This window comes from Malaclemys terrapin, chromosome 8 (genome assembly GCF_027887155.1).
Source record: "Malaclemys terrapin pileata isolate rMalTer1 chromosome 8, rMalTer1.hap1, whole genome shotgun sequence".
Taxonomy (NCBI): Eukaryota; Metazoa; Chordata; order Testudines; family Emydidae; genus Malaclemys; species Malaclemys terrapin.
This window is the reverse complement of record NC_071512.1, coordinates 95,155,892-95,174,446: the sequence shown is the minus strand read 5'-3', so window position 1 is coordinate 95,174,446 and position 18,555 is coordinate 95,155,892. Positions and strand designations below refer to the sequence as shown.

Here is an 18,555-nt window from a genome sequence, read left to right as displayed (position 1 = left end):
GAGCCAGGAACCACATGGGTTCTAATCGTGGCTCTGACAGTGATTCTCTCTGTAACTGTGGACAAGTCATTTAACCTCCCTGTGCATCAGTCTAACTATTTGGTTACTAAAATGAGATTAATTAATTATATTAACCTACCTCATCAGGGAGGAAAAACTGGCCAAAGGAGGTGATGTTGGTGTTATAAATAATAAATCAATTAATGTTTGTAAAGTGCCTTAAAGACAAAAAAAAAAAAACCAACAACCACTATCTGAATGCTAAGTCGCATTATATCGAGTAACAATTTTGGTTAGATATGAGGCAGAAAATCTGGGGCTCCCTCCTCATACCCATTTCAGCTTTCAAGACCAGAATGGTGACCTCTCCTATTCACATTGGAAATAAAAATCACCTTTTCATAAATCCAAAATGGCTGTTTCGGCCCTGTGAAGGCTATGGATTTTCCCAAGCTTCAGCAAGACAAGTAATGGCACTAGTAATGATCTATCCATTGCCAGCACACGGGTGTGTTGAAAGTCAATACACAGGTTAATATGGAAAGGATATGACATTAGCGCAGGGGGGAAACATCTCCATTTGAATATAAAAAACTGTAACTAGGGTGGCGCTGCAGTAAATTTTGCACCCTTTCCCCTGTGTAGGCCCATTTACTCCAGTGGGGTTGCATATGACGTAAGTCGAGACAGAGTTTAGGCTTTTTATTATGAAAATATAGATGGCAGCTGCAGGGTGGCTTGGAGGCATCACACATCCTCCAAATCTAATTCAGGGAAGGGAAATGCCAAGCTATTTTGTTTATATTCTACATACAGGTGTGGAAGATGATTCACTCCACTGCTCTTCAAAGGCTTTCTGTGTCTGTGCTGGTGAGAGAAGAATCTCTCGGCTCTCCCTTTCCACTGAGACCACTATCTTCAGTTATGCTCCTTAGCTGCCTATCCTGCCAAAGCTGAAAGTGTATGAAGTTGTTTGAGGTGGGGGAAGCAGCTGGAGGGAGAGAGAAATCTAATGATGCTGGGAACAGGGCAGATAATCCTCTGCATGATAGCACAACTTCCCTTGTCCTAGAGTAATTAAGAGGGAGAGGAAGGAGAAGCTTCGGGCTGCAGAAGAAATAAGAGTCAAGGCCCATTGGCTTTATTCACCAATGCACAGATACGTGACTCTCATTTTGTGCCATGCATGTGTTGAAAGTTTGCTGGAATGCGTACAGATGGTATTTCGGTAGTAAGATGATAGGAAAGTCTCCGTGCAACTAGATATGAGCCAGCACAGAAACATCCTGTCCTGGCAAATTCCTGTGGGTATTTTCCAAAATACGGAGCCTGGCTGCTGACACTCAGAATCCACAGCTTCCCAGCAGTCCCAGCTCCAAGGGCAGTTCAGTCTTTTAATCAATCTGCTTCTTCTAGTCACTGCTGGCAGAATATGGGACTGTTTCAGGAATCCTGGAGTAGTAACTTAGGAAATATGGAAAAGAACAATGCAAGAAAAACAATGTTCCAACCTTCCTGTAAGTCTGTAAACATCTGATTTTCAGAGGGCCTTGTAACTTAGCATACTTAATCTGTGCAGCCAGTTTCTTATCCATAATGTGTAGGAGATTATAGCTCAGTGGTTTGAGTCTCTGCTTTAGATCAGCTACCCTTTCTAGAACTGCAGGTTCAGCTCAGCCCTTCATCCTTTCAAGATAGGTAAATTGACTACCACAAAGTTTGGTGTGATGAGACTTTAAAAATCCAGGTCTTGTCTGCTCTGCATGGTCCTTCTTCTCTTTAGAGATTCTGTGATGTCTTGGGTTAGAGTAGGGGACTGTGGGTTAGGGCTCCAGTGCTTAACTACACTGACAGGAAGTTTTTCCTGATGTCCAACCTAAACTGCCCTTTCTGTAATTTAAGCCCATTGCAGTATTTAAAAAACCAATCCTTTGCAATCTTTTTGATGGACCCATCTGCTTAATGTCCTGCATGACTTGTTGAATTCAGTGGCAGGGCAGCCATTCTTACCCTTTTTTTTATGAGACTTTGCTGCAGTTAGTTGTGCAAAAATGTCATTCAGCACAAAAGATCTTTAAGAAATGTATTTCAAAACATTGAGGCTGATAGTGTGGGTACACTTGAGTGAGATTCTCTCACACACAGTTGTGTTATTCCCCAGAGAAATCAGGGTTGGGGATTGATGAGAAATATTTGGGAAGCCAATTTCTCTTCTTTGTTTTTCTTACTTAATTTCATGTTACTCTTGAGAATCATCTGTAATTTAAGATGATGGCTTGAGCAGACTATTGTTTGTGCAAAAACCTTTCTGCGGATATGTTTACTAAACGTATGATACCCACATACCAGTAAGTTTTGTCTAGTGGGCACGCCTTAAACTTTAGCAAAATCTTCTACTACTAATACTTAAGTTTTGACCCTGCTTCTATTGAAGTCAATGGGAATTTTGCATTGCATTTACTGGGAACACGACTGGGACTTTTATTTATTGTGTGTACGAACTATGAAGTAAAGAAGGGTCATTCCCTATGGACCATGAAGTTCCACGTTGAATCTCAACTGTGAAAATTTACAGGATGTGCATGGTAGGACTGGCCAGTGAGACAGGTGACTAAAATTTAGAGTGGGTTTAATCAGTGGTCATTGTCTGATCACCATCTGGCAAAGGGAACATCATCCAATTAAAAAATTTATTGAAACTAGGATTGTCAAGCAATTAAAAAAATTAATCGTGATTAACTGTGTGATTTTAAAAAATGTAATCATGATTAAACAGTAATAGAATACCATTTATTTAAATAGTTTGATAGTTTCTACATTTTCAAATATATTGATTTCAATTGCGACAGAATACAAAGTGCACAGTGCTCACTTTATATTTATTTTTTATTATAAATATTTGCACTGTAAAAAACAAAAGTAATAGTACTTTTCAGTCACCTAATGCAAGTTCTATAGTGCAATCTCTTTATAATGAAAATTGAATTTACAAATGTAGAATTATGTAAAAAAAAACCTGCATTCAAAAATAAAACAATGGAAAACTTTAGAGCTCACAAGTCCACTCAGTCCTACTTCTTGTTCAGCCAATCGCTCAGACAAAAAAGTTTGTTTACATTTGCAGGAGATAATGCTGCCCGCTTCTTGTTTACAAGATTACCTGAAAGTGATAACAGGTGTTTGTGTGGCACTGTTGTAGCCGGCATCACAAGATATTTATGTGCCAGATGCACTAAAGATTCATATGTCCCTTCATGCTTCAACCACCATTTCAGAGGACTTCCATGAGTGTTTGCAGAATCAGCTCCAAATTGCTGTCAACTGTTAGCCCTTGAAATACTGTGTCAAACAGAGGGCAACGAGAATAACTAGATTTACTGTTGTCTTTCCAGATAAGTGATGCTCCCATTTTTGTGCCTGGTGTTTGGGGTCCCTATTACTCAGCCATGGTGCCTGGATTCTGGTTGAACGAGGGAGGCCAAAGTGCTACAGGAAAACTGGTGAGACTGCAAAGGCACAAACAGCTTCTTACTAAAATCTAGGGACCGTTCCTCAGCTGGTGTCAATCAGCATAGCCCCACTGAAATCAGCAGACCTATTCCAATTTACACCAGCCGAGAGGCGGTCTCAAACCTTGTAATAGCATAGTAGCAAATGTGCTGCAAACAGCACTACACGCTTGGCTGCTTGGGAATGGTAACTAAAGCCTGTTAATTTTGATAAGAGTAGACAGAGGCTATTGTGCTTGGCCCTGGCTTGCAGGAGTTGGGGAATCATAGAATATCAGGGCTGGGAGGGACCTCAGGAGGTCATCTAGTCCAACCCCCTGCTCAAAGCAGGACCAATCCCCAGACAGATTTTTGCCCCTGATCCTAAATGGTCCCCTCAAGGATTGAACTCACAACCCTGGGTTTAGCAGGTCAATGCTCAAACCACTGAGCTATCCCTCCCCTGCAAAATAGTGGGGAAGGAGGCCTCAAGAAGCTCCTAGCCCCATCACCCTGGTGCAGGGCAGAAGCCCTGAGCTCCCCCAAACAGTCTAATAGAAAGAAAACGGGGAGAGCATCGAGGGCTTCAAGAGCTGCACTTTAACTGCAAAAGAGCCACGTGTGGCTCACGAGCCACAGTTTGCCCACCCCTGCTATATTGTCATGTAAATCTCCCCCGTGTGCAAGGAGTGTGACTTGATATACAGATACATAGGTATCAGTTTAATTTGTTAATAGATAAAAGGCTTGATTTTCTCAGCTCCTAGTAGGCACTTGCTACCTCAGAGGATTGGGTCCTTAAGGAGGACTTTGGAAACAGATATTTTGGGTAGGGCCTATCGCAAACATTAGCAGTAACCTTTCTTATATTGGGGAACATTTATATTTATCAAGATATTTATTAAATATTTCATATGCTCTTTTTCAGATTATATCTCTGTGTGTTTTGTGTATATATAGGGAGAGGAAGTGTGTATGTAAAATAAACACAATGGTGGATGCTTGGTTGTGTCCATTATAGTTAAGGTTGCAAAGCAGTAGCCATCATAACATCCTGCTTTCACACACTTCTCACTTTCTGAGGGAAAATTCATATTTGGGGATTATGTTTTTATTAGTTGATCTCTGGATGAAGGAGAATTTTTTTTTTTTGCAGTTTGAACAGAATCACTTGAACCCATTGAGAGTTAAGCCAAAATGAAATAAAGATCCCATTCCCTTTAAAATATTATAATAACACTTTTCTATATGAGGCTACCATAAAACCTGCCAAAGTTTGAAATTTGTAAATAGGCCTAGACCTCGCACCACTGGAGACTCTGCTTGTCCTGGTGAAAAAAATGTGTTTTTTAAAAGGAATTTCTAAGTCTTTGAACTGAGTTTTCAGAATGAATAGGGAAAAAATAGGGAAATATTGTACAGTATTATGTTCTGTTGTATTAACCGAGAAATAAGATGCAATCACATAATTTTGCATATCCACAAGGGGGCAGAGGTAAGTTTACCTTAACTTCGGCATTTCTTGATTTCTAAGCATTTAACTATGCAAACCTTATCATTGCATTAATAGAGATTTTTTTGTAAGTAAAATGTGTTCATTCACATACACACACAAAGTGCATAACCACATTTTATTTATTTAGATCCCATCAAACATTTTCTGGGCAGACTTGCACAGTTCATAATGACCAGTGTCAGCCCTGAGTTGGCTTATTCTGATGTTAACATTTCAATCAGCAAACCTCAGTCCAGCCCACAGCTTTGTTTCTAACACCATTTACATTTTTATAAACGGCTTTCTTTCATCTACTACACAAACTCCAGAGGGAATCAAGATGTATTTAGTTCTTTTCCTGTATACAGATGTGTGTGCATAGTTAAAATACATTGTATTATACTATTAACACCCAGGCAACCAAACTAATGAATACTAATGAAACTTAAACACCTGTCTTGACTTGCTGCCTGCAGGTCTTGCCAAATCATTCGCCTATATATTCAGTACTCTGGGTAGCCATAGTGTTGCCTCATTACCTTTACGGATGCCTCTGACAAGCACTATGGACTGGCCACAAAAGCTGCTAAATTACCATCTTGAAATTCCACACGATCCTACACAAGGCATTGGTTTGTGTATAACACTAGACACCTCTCCCTGGAGGGTCCAATTCACATGTCAACTCTATGTAGGGTAAGTCTTTTTTAACCTTGAGTTAATTGATTTTCATGGTGAGGAACCAATGTTCGTGTCCTTGAATAAACACTTGTGGAATATCCACACTAGCCATTACAAATGTGTTGGCTACTTCAAGCTAATGGGCAATCAGTTATTTGAGAAGATATAAGTTTATCATTCTGCTCATTTTTGGTATATCACTGTTAAACTTTCTGAGCCGAATCCTGATCCCACGGAAATCAATGGGAGTTTTGCCATTGGCTTCAGTAGGACCAGGTTTTAGTACTTCATGAGTAAGCTGGAAGCTCTTTTGTCATTGTAGAATGACAGAGTTTCAATATATTTTACCAGGAAATAATTTTTAAATTTAATTTATTTTAATCTGGTTGTTTTTCTTTTTGTTCTTTTTCAGATAGATCATGTAGTCCGAGGCCACGTTGCCTTCCCAGAGTTACAAGCAAAAGCCGCAGCCAGGTCACCACTCTTATTTCTTTATCAAAACATCGGCCTTACAACAATCATTTTGACACTACGCTGTACCTTCATCCCTGTACTGCAACGTTCCCATTTCAGGACGTGGGGATCAGCCAAGCTGGCTGTGAACTCAGTCCCCTGAGTCTGAACTGATTGGAAGTATTTGCAAAGGCTTCTGTAATGATAATTCAGGGTTCAAAGCTTTAAAAACCTAAAATATTCACCCTTAGGTTAAAATACTTACCCAAATGGTATGGCTGGCCTTCTGCTTTGCATATCAAAGTCTTCTTTGTATCCAGCCCAATATGTCTCTTGGCAGCACAATATATTCTCCATGCTGCAGACCTGGGTGCCTAGGGCTAGTCATGCCTCATACTTCAGAGGTGATGTTGTCAGGCTCCAGGAATGAGGTTTAGCTTACATTGCACTATTAGGATAAATCTGCTATATGAAAGAACAGCTAGTGTATGAAAAAAAGACTGGGACGATAGTGTAGAGAGAAATGCAAACCCATCATAAAGGGATAGTTAAAACCAAGAGATGGATCACCCCAGTACCAGCCACGTTTTGCATGAGTGCAGCGTGTCTGCTCAAGGTGTCTGCGATTCTAGACTAACTCTAATACTGCATTGAATGAGAAAACACAGTTTACACAATGCAAAATCCTTGCGTGCTGAGGTAGAGAGAACTTTATTTCTTTATATACTGAATGTAAGGTGATATAACTGTCCTGTGTGATACCATGTTGCCTCTTTAATTCTTATTTGAGGCTCATGCAGTTAGTAAAACTGTGCAGGAGAGTGTTGGTAAAGAGGGTCATAATATTTTATATGGTTAATATACCAATGGTATTTCTATAATGCTTTCCAGACACTGCCATTCTAATGATATGTTTTCATAGCTATAAATTTAGTAAACAAGCCACTTATAAATTCACCCTCCTCCCCGTTTCCCCGAAAATGGGTAGCATTAAGGGACTAACTTAAACTGACAGAAGCCAGGAACTTTGCATTTCAGGTTGAAATTCCATCCCTAAGACATCACCTTGTACCTAGCTATTACAGCACATGTAGCCTAAAACTTCACCCACTGTTATGAGGCGTCGTCACGGAGAACTATATCAGTGGAAACAGCCAAATAGAAGGAGATTTTAGTGCAGAGTTTTGGTCTGATTTTCCTGTCTTTTCTCAAATTAAGTCAGATTCTTAATATTAACGGAGGGTCTTGTTTTGGTTTTGGGGGTTTTTGATGGGGAGGGGATGGGGAGTTATTTGCCTACAGATCTCCTTGAAGTATTTTAGGGGGGTCTATTCTGATATACTGGGCCTGATTCTTCACCTTGTGTTGTCATTATACTGTCCAGAGCATGTAAAGTGGGTATAAAATGCCAACACATCAGAATTCTCCATTCACATGTCTGGTGGCATTTTAAACCCACTTCACATAGGTGTAAGTGACTATACAGGGTGCAAGGCCATAAAGAATCAGGTCTGTTTTGTATGATAATACCATATAGGTGGTATTGAGATAGTAAAACTCCATGTATCCAGGCTAGAGTGTGGACTCAAGATGACTTTGTGGTCTAAGCATCAGAGCTGAAATACCTCATCTTCCTAGAATCACAGGTTCTAACCCCGACTGACTTGGGTCATCCTGTCATTTTTCCATGGTGCACATTCTAAATTCCATGTAGTTTACATTGTTTGGGTCCCTCTGTGATGAGACCTTGAAAAACAAGACCCTCTCTGCTTGACATCATAGGTCCTCTGGCAGATTTTGTAAGAGCAGTGTTTTGCCCTGGTGTCTTTGAACAGAATTTCCCTGTCTTCCACTAGTGAGCAGTGTGCTGTTTTGACTGCTCTTCCCCCACCTTAGAGATGGCTGCTTTTCAGTAGTGATGTATGTTTGTAAAGTGCTTTGGGATCTTTCAAGCAATGGATAATAATAATATTTGGCAGTTCCTTCCATCTGTGGATCTTAGGCCTAGATTTTCAAAGGTATTTAGGGGCCTAAAAATGCAGGTAGACACTTTTGAAAATCCCACTAGGTGCCTAATTCCCATTGATTTCTGAAATCTGGCCCACATTACAAATATAAACTATTATTTCAGAGTAGCAGCCGTGTTAGTCTGTATCCGCAAAAAGAACAGGAGTACTTGTGGCACCTTAGAGACTTAGTCTATATCAGAGACTTAGTCTCTAAGGTGCCACAAGTACTCCTGTTCTTTTTGCATAAACTATTATTGTTATTTGCTTAACTCCTGTATAATTTTTAAATGTTCAAAGAAGAGCCATAACCTTGGGCTTTGTAAAGCCCTAGGTCCAGGACACGATGCCCAATCCAACTGCTGCTGAAGTTAATGGATATCTTTTCCTTTTCTTAAATAGAAGTTGGATTGGCTCAGAAAATTAGTAGCCCAACACTGTCCAGTGGGCTTGGTTGACAAGTAGCACTGGTAAGCTCTGCCATTCATTCTAACCCGACATAGAGTTGTAAGGCCTAGATATATAGGAAGAGGAGGATGTAGACATGTAGTGCTAGGGATATCTGCTTGCCTGAGAAGGCATGGTTAAATGTCAACTTCTGCTACGCAGGGTTTGTGCTCTGGAATAACTTCTCCCCCGGGAATCCAAGTAACAAGAGGGCCAGATGGAAGCTGGGAAGTAGGATAGGCCTCATGTTTAATGAAGTTGCCCTCTTCCTTTTTCCTTCTCACCCCATAAAAGCCGGGCTTCTACTGGAACTGCAGTGACTGGTTATTAGCAGGTACCGTTTATAATATGATCTTTAGGGAGGCAGAAAATAAGGCCACAATATGAAGAAAAGAATCATTGTAACTTTCAAAATTATCATAATTCAGTTCCAGGAAGGTACAGAAAGCACATTTAAAAGAATGTGAATAATGACGTGAATTAGTTATTTTAATGTCTTCCAAGTGTACTTCATTTTGAATGATATTCTCTGATAGCACACACATGGAAAGGTATAATTGAAAAAACATGCCGCTGAATGGCTGAATGCAAAGTATAAAAATACAGCTGCTAGGAGGTCAGAAGTCAATGTGGTAAAGCATATGTCAAATTCCCTTAGGGATCTCATTAGTGCACGATTGAATATACATGTAGAAGCTAAATGAATATCACTGTTTTGGATCTACAGTAAATGAGACAATGGCTAATCAATTGTAATTAGGGTGGATGCTATTATTGACCAAGATGCCTGAAATTAAATGCCCTACTCTGATTTCTTAGGAGCCGAGACCCAAAATAAAATTATAAATCTGTTTATGATGGTACAAGAGGTTCTGGTGGGTTTTTTTTAGAAGGATTCTAACCATAATTGCAACATATTTTAACTGGAATATCACTAGTGCCATTGCAAGCCAGAACACTGAAGAGTTCATCATTAATCCCACAACCATGGCTGGCCCAGGAAAAAGGCACTTGGATAATGTGGAGATGGGTGCATTATAAGAACTTAGAGAAAACTAAATTTAGGGACCTTAGTCAGCTCCTCCCCTGCAAAGCAGCATCTCACTGTCCCCATTCTCCCCTCACTGCTTTGTTTTAATTATACCGTATGCTTGAATATTGGTCTCGAAAACTGAAAACTTTAATACGAGGACCTCTTGATTAACAACAGAAATGACTAACATTTGTAAAGGGATTTTATTTTCATTCCTCTTTGGGAATCTTTTTTTATTTCTTCACTCCCTCTCCGCTTTCATTTCTCTCGTTGCGCCATTGCTTTCCTTCTTTGTGTTGTGGGCAAGCCACCATAATGCCAGTCAGCTGCAGTTTCAGGACCGACCAGCAGGGGCATTGCACAAGGAGTGCTGCTGCTACTGCTTCTGAAGGTCATTCATCTTTCACTGTCTGCCCACCTCCCTGCCCACTGTGGGAACTCAGTCATTCTACTGGCTGACAGTGGAGTTTAATTACCCCCGCTCTCCATTGCCATATGCCTGGCAAGGAAATGATTCTCTCTCTTTTAAGTTTGGCTTTTGGGCCCCTTTGATGGTTTTCTTGTATTTGACATTAGAAGTGCAAATGTTTTATGTTCACCGAATAACCTCCCTCCCCTTTTCTTTCCCAACTTGTTTTTCTTCTAGTGCTCAAAATATATATACATACTTGAACAGTCACCTGGATCTGATTAAGAAATCTTTGCCTGTGGGTTTCCTCACTGTTGATTTACACGTTTGGCCAGATTTCCATGGTAACCGATCTCCCTTAGCAGATCTGACACTGAAGGGCATGGTAAGAAACAGCCTGTCTTTGCAAAAAGGTCGATTCAGAACAGAGGGGTAAAATTAATAAAAAAAAATTGGAAGGAGCATTTTATTTTATACATACTCCTTCCTAGTCGTTCAGACTATCCCACAGGATTTGGGTTTCTTGCTGATAGTTGTTGTTGTTGAAATTAGCAAGTGTTTTTGCAGCACACCACCGATCAGGATACTTCTAATATCTCTAGTGCCTCATTTACTTGCTGAAAATACTAAGAGGTATGTCTTCCATCCAGTATCTTTACTGGCAGTCATATTTTGGAGAACTAAATAGTGCCATTCATTGTTTTTGTGCACTCACCAGTCTGCTTAATCTTGCATTCCCCTTGTGGAATTGGTGCGTCTCAGTCCAAAACTGGAAGGGTGTATCCAGAGACTAAGAATGATATAAAATATTGCAAGGAATGATTTTCAAATTTTCAATCATTTTGCTGAATAGGCGTGTTACACTATTTCAGTTGCTTATTGGTCACATTCATCAGAAGCTGGAAAGCTCCTGTGTAATTATTAACCACGGGCATGCAAGCACTGATTTAAAAATAAATACATAAACAAGATACCCTCTGAATTTTTATTCATTTTCCAAAACTGAGCTGAATCTGATCTTGATTTGAGGTTATGAAATGTTTCTTCTGGAAGGGCTGAAATACTGTGAGAAGAGCAGTTTTCACAGTATTTCAATCTAGAACTTGAAGCAGCAGAATTAGGAAGCTCATGAAAGAACCTCTCCTGGTGAGATTTTCGGCACATGTTGACTCATGAGGTTCACATAAACATCCACACATTTGGATGCTTCTGCTAGCTGAACCAGATGGAGGCAGACTAGCTGGATCGCATGTTAGGATGTTATTGTACAAGACCGTGACTGAACAGGTGAATAGGATATAATCTATGTGACTTTAAGGTCTGATAGTTCTTGAATCATAATGATGTATAGTTCTGATTTGTGTCCCAGGTAGTTTGTGTAATAACGCACCTTGAAATGGTCCCTGGTCCCTGAGAGCAGACAAATAACCCCAATAGATCATCTCAGTCATCAGCATCCTGCAACTGAAACTTCAAACATTTTGGGGAGGGAGAGTTCACCCATAATTACTGCTACTAAAAGTGGGAGGGTTCATACAGTATACTGGGGGGAGAGGTTGGGGAGCATTCAGGTGATAAATGGATAGATCTGTACATTCTTGCACAGCAAGATGAGGCTAATAATTAGAGATAATTTGAGTGTTCTTTTCTAGTGGTTTCAAAACTTTTTTCTTTTTCAACTATTGAACTGAAAAGGATGGCACTTGTTGATCCTGATTAATGACACAGGAATTCCACCTTGAATCATCTGTTCTGAGAAGACAGCAACATGCTGAAATATATTGTTATCGTAAAAGGATTTACCTATTTAGCTACCCTTCAAAAGCTGTGAAGAACTTTAAGCCACTTCTTTACTGCAAATAAAGATATATACAAAATAGGTTCCCACCTCAGAACTGGTGCCAGGAACAGTGATATGCACTTCATTTCAATTGGCACTAATACTCACATTGTTTTTCAGAAGTCATACCTCTAAAGGGCATCACTATGAGCTATAATTATACCAGTAATTTGAGTAAAACTATTAAGGCTAAATTCTGCTCTTAGGTGCACCTGATTATCTTTTGCTGTGGGAGTGACCCATGAATATTTTGATCCTTAGTTAAGCTGTACTGTTTTCCACAAGAAATATGTTGTACAGGAGGGTCTTTATTCCCCTGATTTGAGTCTCTTATACAAATGCTAGCAATGATAGTGCATCTTTTCTGCCACATTTAGGGACAAAATTAGGATCTCACTTGTTCTGAGACAAGTCCAGAGTAACTACACTGACTTCAATAGAAGGAATTTGGATTTATGCCAGAATAAATGAAATCATAATCTAATACTTAATTATTAATTGTCTTTCAGTGGAAGGGCACGTGGGATTTTTTTTTTTTTTTTTTTTTTTACACTGTGTTTCATTTTATAGTACTAGATTAAATATACTCCCAAGGAATATGCTAGTCTCATAGGAAAACTGTATCGGTGAAAACATAACACGTAAATCCCTTACAAAATGATATTTTGTTCACTGTTTCTTTGCAAGGGCAAAATCAGTTTCTGTGGTTCTTACCCAGATTGGGAGTAATATGTTTAACGTAACAGTATGTGTGCAGCTCACAAAGACAGGATTAGAATTTGCATTTAAACGTGTAGCAACAAGAAAGCATGCCTTATGTTTCACAGAAAATGCTGAAATTCCACCTCTGCTAGATTTGAACATTTTCTTCTTGTGTTCCACGCAGGTTGTTGGACTGACATTGTATCAGGGCCTTGATGAACTCGCTCTTATCTACTTGGCCACAATTCAAGCCATTGCTGTAAGCCATTTTAAAGAGTCTGCTTTTTATAAAACCATGAAGGACTTACTTAAAGGAATTGCACTCTGTGTCAGACTGCAGATTGATCATGCCCTCCTGTAAAATAGATTTCTAATTACAAATGAACTCACCAAATGAGTTCTTAAAGGAGCAAGATAAACATCACATGTATGGAGAGGATTGCCCCCTCCCATGGAAAAAACCCTGAAGGACTCTTTGCAGGGAGGAAAATTCCCTAGAAGAGTTTTCCGCAAATTGTTCTGACAAGGCAAGGAATGCTGGGTATGCACCACAATGGAGCCGCCTCCTCTTCTGTCTGAGGTGAAAGATGTGTAAATACAGTCCAAAAGGAGATGGCAAGTCTATAAGGAGGAGAGAAACATAGGCGAGGTCTACATTATACATTTATATCAGTGTAACTACGTGGCTGAGGGGTGTGAAAAATCCATGCCCCTGAGCAATGCAGTTATACCAACCTAACCCCTGGTGTAGACCGTGCTATGTCAACGGGACGGCTTTCCCCATCGACATAACTACCTCCTCTCTCAGTAGAAGCTCTCCTGTCAGCATAGTAGCGTCTTTGGTGAAGTGCTACAGTGGCACAGCTGCAGCATTTTAAGTGCAGACTTGCCCTTAATCTCTCCCAAACTTAGAGGTACACTTCTGCATGAACCTGCAAGGTGCAGCTCTGTGCGGTTCGGGAGATATGCCTGGGTGTGAGTAGTTGCCATATGCCATATTATCCCCACCAAACCTGCAGGGTCGTGGAGGGAGTGCTTTCCCCAGGCGCACATCAGAGACTGTGCGACATGGGGCGGTGCTGATGGTGTGGATTGTACGGTGTGGTGCTACTAGGCTGGGAAAGGAAGCTTGTGTAGGGACAGGGCCCTGAGCCTCTACAAACCTCTCCTTCCTCACCCTGTAGTGTGACGTAAGTAATTCTGCAGGCTGACACTCCTGGCATTTCACTCCTCCTGCAGTTTTTCTGTTGCAAGGCATGATGTTGACCCGTGTGGATGATTTATTTCCCCTCTCAACCCCTACCCCGGTTTATGTTAAAGTAGATGGAGAGACCACCATACCTCTACATTAAACAAACAGCCACAGATGTCCATTAATTATGTATATGGTGCAGGTGTGGGTGTGGATATGTGGGTGTGATTTTACTGGAATAAATTTAACTTTAGCCCCACTTTTCCCAAGTGACTTGTTTGATTAAACAGCAACAAAAAAATCTTTGCTAGAGTGGATCAGTCAGCTTGTATTTATAAATATATACTCCCTGTGGTTCACCTATCTATATGTTTGTCTGTCTTTTGTACTGGTCCCTATTACTGTAGTATCTTCACACCTAAACTCTTTACTGATTTCTGCCTATTTCATTACAAACCTATACCACGTACGTGTAAACATACATCCCTGCTGGTACGATGTGCATAAGACAGGGACTGGTACAATGATGAAATTAATGATCTTTCCAGCTGTCATGAGATAATATGGCCATGTTTTTCTGCCATCCTTGGAGTTAACACTGGCCGTTGTTTTCTAATGGGGACAAGGGTTTATGGATAACATAGATCAATATGGCATGCAAAATCCCAGTGTCACGCCACACCGTCTGGGATAGCAGCATGGGCAGATGCGGGAAATTTACTGTGAATTACGTATCTGATGTGTTAACACTCCTTCAGCAAATCCTGATCATTTAATCTGAGCCTGAAATTCATTAGTGCTGACTATCGACCCCTTTCAGCTGAACATAATTGTGATATATTGGGTGCTTTAATACAATACTATGATTTAAATATAAGAATGGGTGTGTTTTCCTGATATTGCCCCGTTAAAGAGGCTGAAAACAAAAACATTTCAGTACCTAATGCGTGCCCTGTTGTTATTTCACACTAATGAAGTGGACGCATTCTCTGTTGGACATCCTATTATCTGATTGCTTTGTTTCATATACTGCATTTTAACATTAAGTTCAGTATCATCTTTTTATAATGATTTTTTTTGTCTGTGATACAGAATATCAAGATAAGTTATGCACTAAATTTCTCTTCATGGTAAATTAATACACACTTGCTTTTAAAATTCCATTGAAACAGTAGGCAATCATAATAAATGGATTGAGAGAAATTTATGCCTGCCCTTCCTGATTATCTTTATTATATACAAAATTAGTTTTCAAAATTCCCCTCCCCCTAATTTTAGCTTTATGTTTATTATGTAACCTTACAAGGAAAAATTTCCTGTTCCCTAGAGCCGGAGTCCTGTACCACTCATTGACTTCAATCGGAGCAACATCAGACATTAAACCCAACATTAGCAACTGTGCAAACCTTGTCAAAATCCCAGTCATACCCATGGACAGTTAATCTCTAGTTTTCTTTACAATGGGAGATTTTTTTAAAATAAAATTTGCATTTCAAGCCCCTCAATTTGCATATTCTCTAATTTAAGATTAAATTAGTCCTTCCCACCCCTCCCCACCCTAACCTCCCTGAGTGGAATGTCTAGTTGTAATGTAAATGTCGCTGAATAAAATTTTCCAGGCAGGTAAACACAAAATAATTTTCACAGCATGTTCTTTTTCAAAGTATTTGGTGTGTGTGTGTCTGTGTCTGTGTGTTGGGGGAATTTGCTAATAAATGTAAATAGCAGCAGCTGTGAAAGAGAGCATCTATCCTCTGGCTGCTCATGTGGCAAAATTCAGCACAACAGTGAGACTATTGTGAGCATAATCAGAAATATAATTGTCATCATCAATGCCAGTTCTTAGGAGAGAGACTCTTTGTAGAGTAGTTTTATTTTTCTATCATTTAAAATCTTAACTGTATGATTTGGAAAGTTAGCCCCCTGTGTCAATAGGGAAGTGACCGATTTAATCAGCTGGGCTAGTGGCTGTTTTAGTTCATCATAACCACTTTGCCTTTAACCAAACTACATTTCAAGGCCAAGCCAAAGTTGTGCCAGCGTTTCACAGTAAACATCCCAAATCTGGTGTTACTCAACTGGTCTCAGTTTTCAGAAGCAGCCCAAAACTCAAGCTGGCACTTAGATAACAGCCCCCTGGTTTAAAAGGGATGGTGCTGAAGCCCAAACAGTTTAAGTGATGGTTCTTTGACTTGCTTTCCCCTTAGTCTGACAGATCCCAACTTTATTGACCTTCAGGTCATGCTGCAAGGCTCGTCTGTGCTGCAAGGCTTTGTCAGAGGCAGGAGGGCTAAGCAAATGGGAGGGGATGGTAGCGATATCTGAGCTCTGGCGGGCTGCATCTGGCACTGTTTGTGTCTCCTGGGCACCCTTGCTGCTACTTAATTGCTTTCTCCTGTCACTTGCTCTGTTGGTCACAAACAGCCACTCCTCAGTGTCTCCCCTTGATTTCTCCTGAGCCTTCACAGCCTGGTTCTGTGCCAGCTCCAGACCACTTTCCTTGCCCTTTAGGTTCCCAGCCCCTACTCTCTCCAGCCGTGCATACAGACAGCTATCAGGCCCTGCTCCTCCTACAGCCAACTGCCAAGGTGCTGTTTCCAGCCTGCTGCCCTCGTACATTCCTTTCATTTCTAGTCCCTCATCCCTAATGCTTGCAGTATGAGTTTTCCTGTTCCTGGTCACTGTGGATCATACAATCTACCTTACTGACCTGATGATAAACTAAGTCCCTTCTCCTGTAGGCCTAACCCTTGCCTTCACTTAGTGCAGGTTTCTTTCTGAGTAAGTTTTCCATTTTCATCAGGCTTTTTCTGTCTTTCAAGTTGGGAACAAGACATATTTTGGAAACTATGCAGTCTGCCGGGCATCACATCAGCACTCTGTTTCTGTGCGGTGGGCTGAGCAAGAATCCCCTCTTTGTGCAGATGCATGCTGACATTACCGGTAAGTTAGACAAAGGAAACAGGGAAAAAGAGGACAGTAAACTACTTTTATTATTTTAGGTGGCTAAAAACTTTGTGTTTGGAAAAATAAATACCCCCAGTATATGGAACTCTATTTTGCTGGTTGGCCAAAAACTGTGTAATGCAATGTTACTTCCTGAAAGACTGGATTTCCTGAAATGTAAAGACACTGGAATAACACAAAGATATGGTGTAAACAAAGGTCCCTAATCCATGTTATTAGCAAACAGAGAACATAGAGAAACTGTCTATGTGATTTCCCACTCTTAGACCCTGTTCTCCGAAATCCTTATAGGACAATGCTATAGACTATTGAGAATTATAACACTTCTATAGATTTTTTTAAACCAGCCTATAGAATTGTATAGCAGAGATTTTGTTTACTATAAAATTCTGTAAGTTGGTTGACACGTTCCATAGAAATTATTCTTCTGTTAAATCAAATGGACCAGATCCTCAGCTGAGAATCTAGCCATGTAAATTTTTAGAATAAGTTTTAGATAGAACCTTTTCAATTTCTATAAAGCCCCCTGTTGGTTTCATCCCATTTGAATTCTATAGGGTTTTCCCCGGACCTCAGTTGCTTACGTTGAACGTTTTCTTGATTATACAAAGCCCGCATAATCAGAATTCCTTCAGTATCTCAAGTTATTAAAATAATTTAGGATCCAATCCTGCAGAGCTTGACTCCTGCACAGAGTGTCATTGACATTGATAAGGTTTCACATTGATGTAAGGACCTGTATATGTGGATATATTTGCAGGAGCAGAGTCCAAGCTTGCAGTCTATTTGTAATCTCCATTTCATCTTTATAGGTTGGGTGTCTTTGAACATCTGTAAGTCAGTTCAATATGTTTTCTTTAAAAATGTAGAAAATAACGTCATTTAGTTAAGAGACTTCAGAAAATCTGTGAACTGTGTGTGTTTTGGGGGCATATTTCAAATTAAGAACAGTCCAGATGTTTTGGATCCAGTATAAAGCTCAGATTTGAGGAATTTGGTGTGCAGATTTGCATCACTCTGACATCAAAACAGACATCCTACCTTGATGCAGGAAAAGAGATGAAAATCTGCATCATGTAATTATATTAAATGAAAGCAGAAACAGAGAACCAGATGACACAATGGTCATTGACCTAGGCTAGATATATACGGTATTGCCACATTGGTGCTTTCTATTTGTCAAACAAGATTTTATCAAGTCCACACCTTCCCTTATCTGAATCAAAAGAAACATATGGTCAGTTTCATTGCAACTAGACTTGGAATAGAAAGCTGCTTTCTGATGTCTGAAATAAAAGATCTATTAATAGGTATTCTTGTTAAAATTTAAACTGGAGTCCTTTGACCATAACTAATGGCTAAGTACAATTAAGGACAAAAAGGCCTTTTTCCACTCTTGGAATACCCCCATTTGTAAAATGTGTGACTAACAAGGGATGTCAAAGTTCATCTGACTGAAATGCTCTTGCTTCTGTTGAACTCATTAGAGCCTATCAGATAAAATAACTAACATTCCTGGATCAATCCCCCATTCTTTCAGGAAAAGAAAAAAATTCCGAATATGTTACTGTTAGATACAAGTGCCATTACTCAGCCATGTAGACTGCCAATTGATAATTTCAGAGATGGCTTAAAAAGCATCAGACTCTTGTTGTTCAGCTGGTAAGATGAATATGTTCATTCTGAGGGCACTTTAAGAAAGTATGTGGTAAAGTTTTAAAGCACACTGAAAGTTGCCCAGTGCTTCAAAGCTCTACAAACACTGATACTAGGAGTAACATTTCTTTCTAGTGTATCTGGAAATATTCAAAGGTCCAGGCCCAGATTCTGAGCTGTGGGTGC

At 39.9% G+C, this 18,555-nt stretch overlaps 1 protein-coding gene across 5 annotated transcripts in view; it reads left to right on the top strand.

Moving 5' to 3' along the window:
* The window catches only part of FGGY (FGGY carbohydrate kinase domain containing), a 336,672-nt gene that overhangs the window by 272,200 nt on the left and 45,917 nt on the right, over positions 1-18,555 (top strand). For 4 of the 5 annotated variants that reach the window (XM_054038431.1, XM_054038430.1, XM_054038429.1 and 1 more), the window contains 5 exons: positions 3,393-3,500; positions 6,077-6,138; positions 10,250-10,397; positions 12,739-12,813; positions 16,569-16,689. In XM_054038431.1, the coding sequence (XP_053894406.1) occupies positions 3,393-3,500; positions 6,077-6,138; positions 10,250-10,397; positions 12,739-12,813; positions 16,569-16,689 (514 nt within the window). Of the gene's footprint in view, positions 1-1,393; positions 1,518-3,392; positions 3,501-6,076; positions 6,139-10,249; positions 10,398-12,738; positions 12,814-16,568; positions 16,690-18,555 lie in introns of those variants that run through there. The other variant, XM_054038433.1, reaches the window with a different exon arrangement.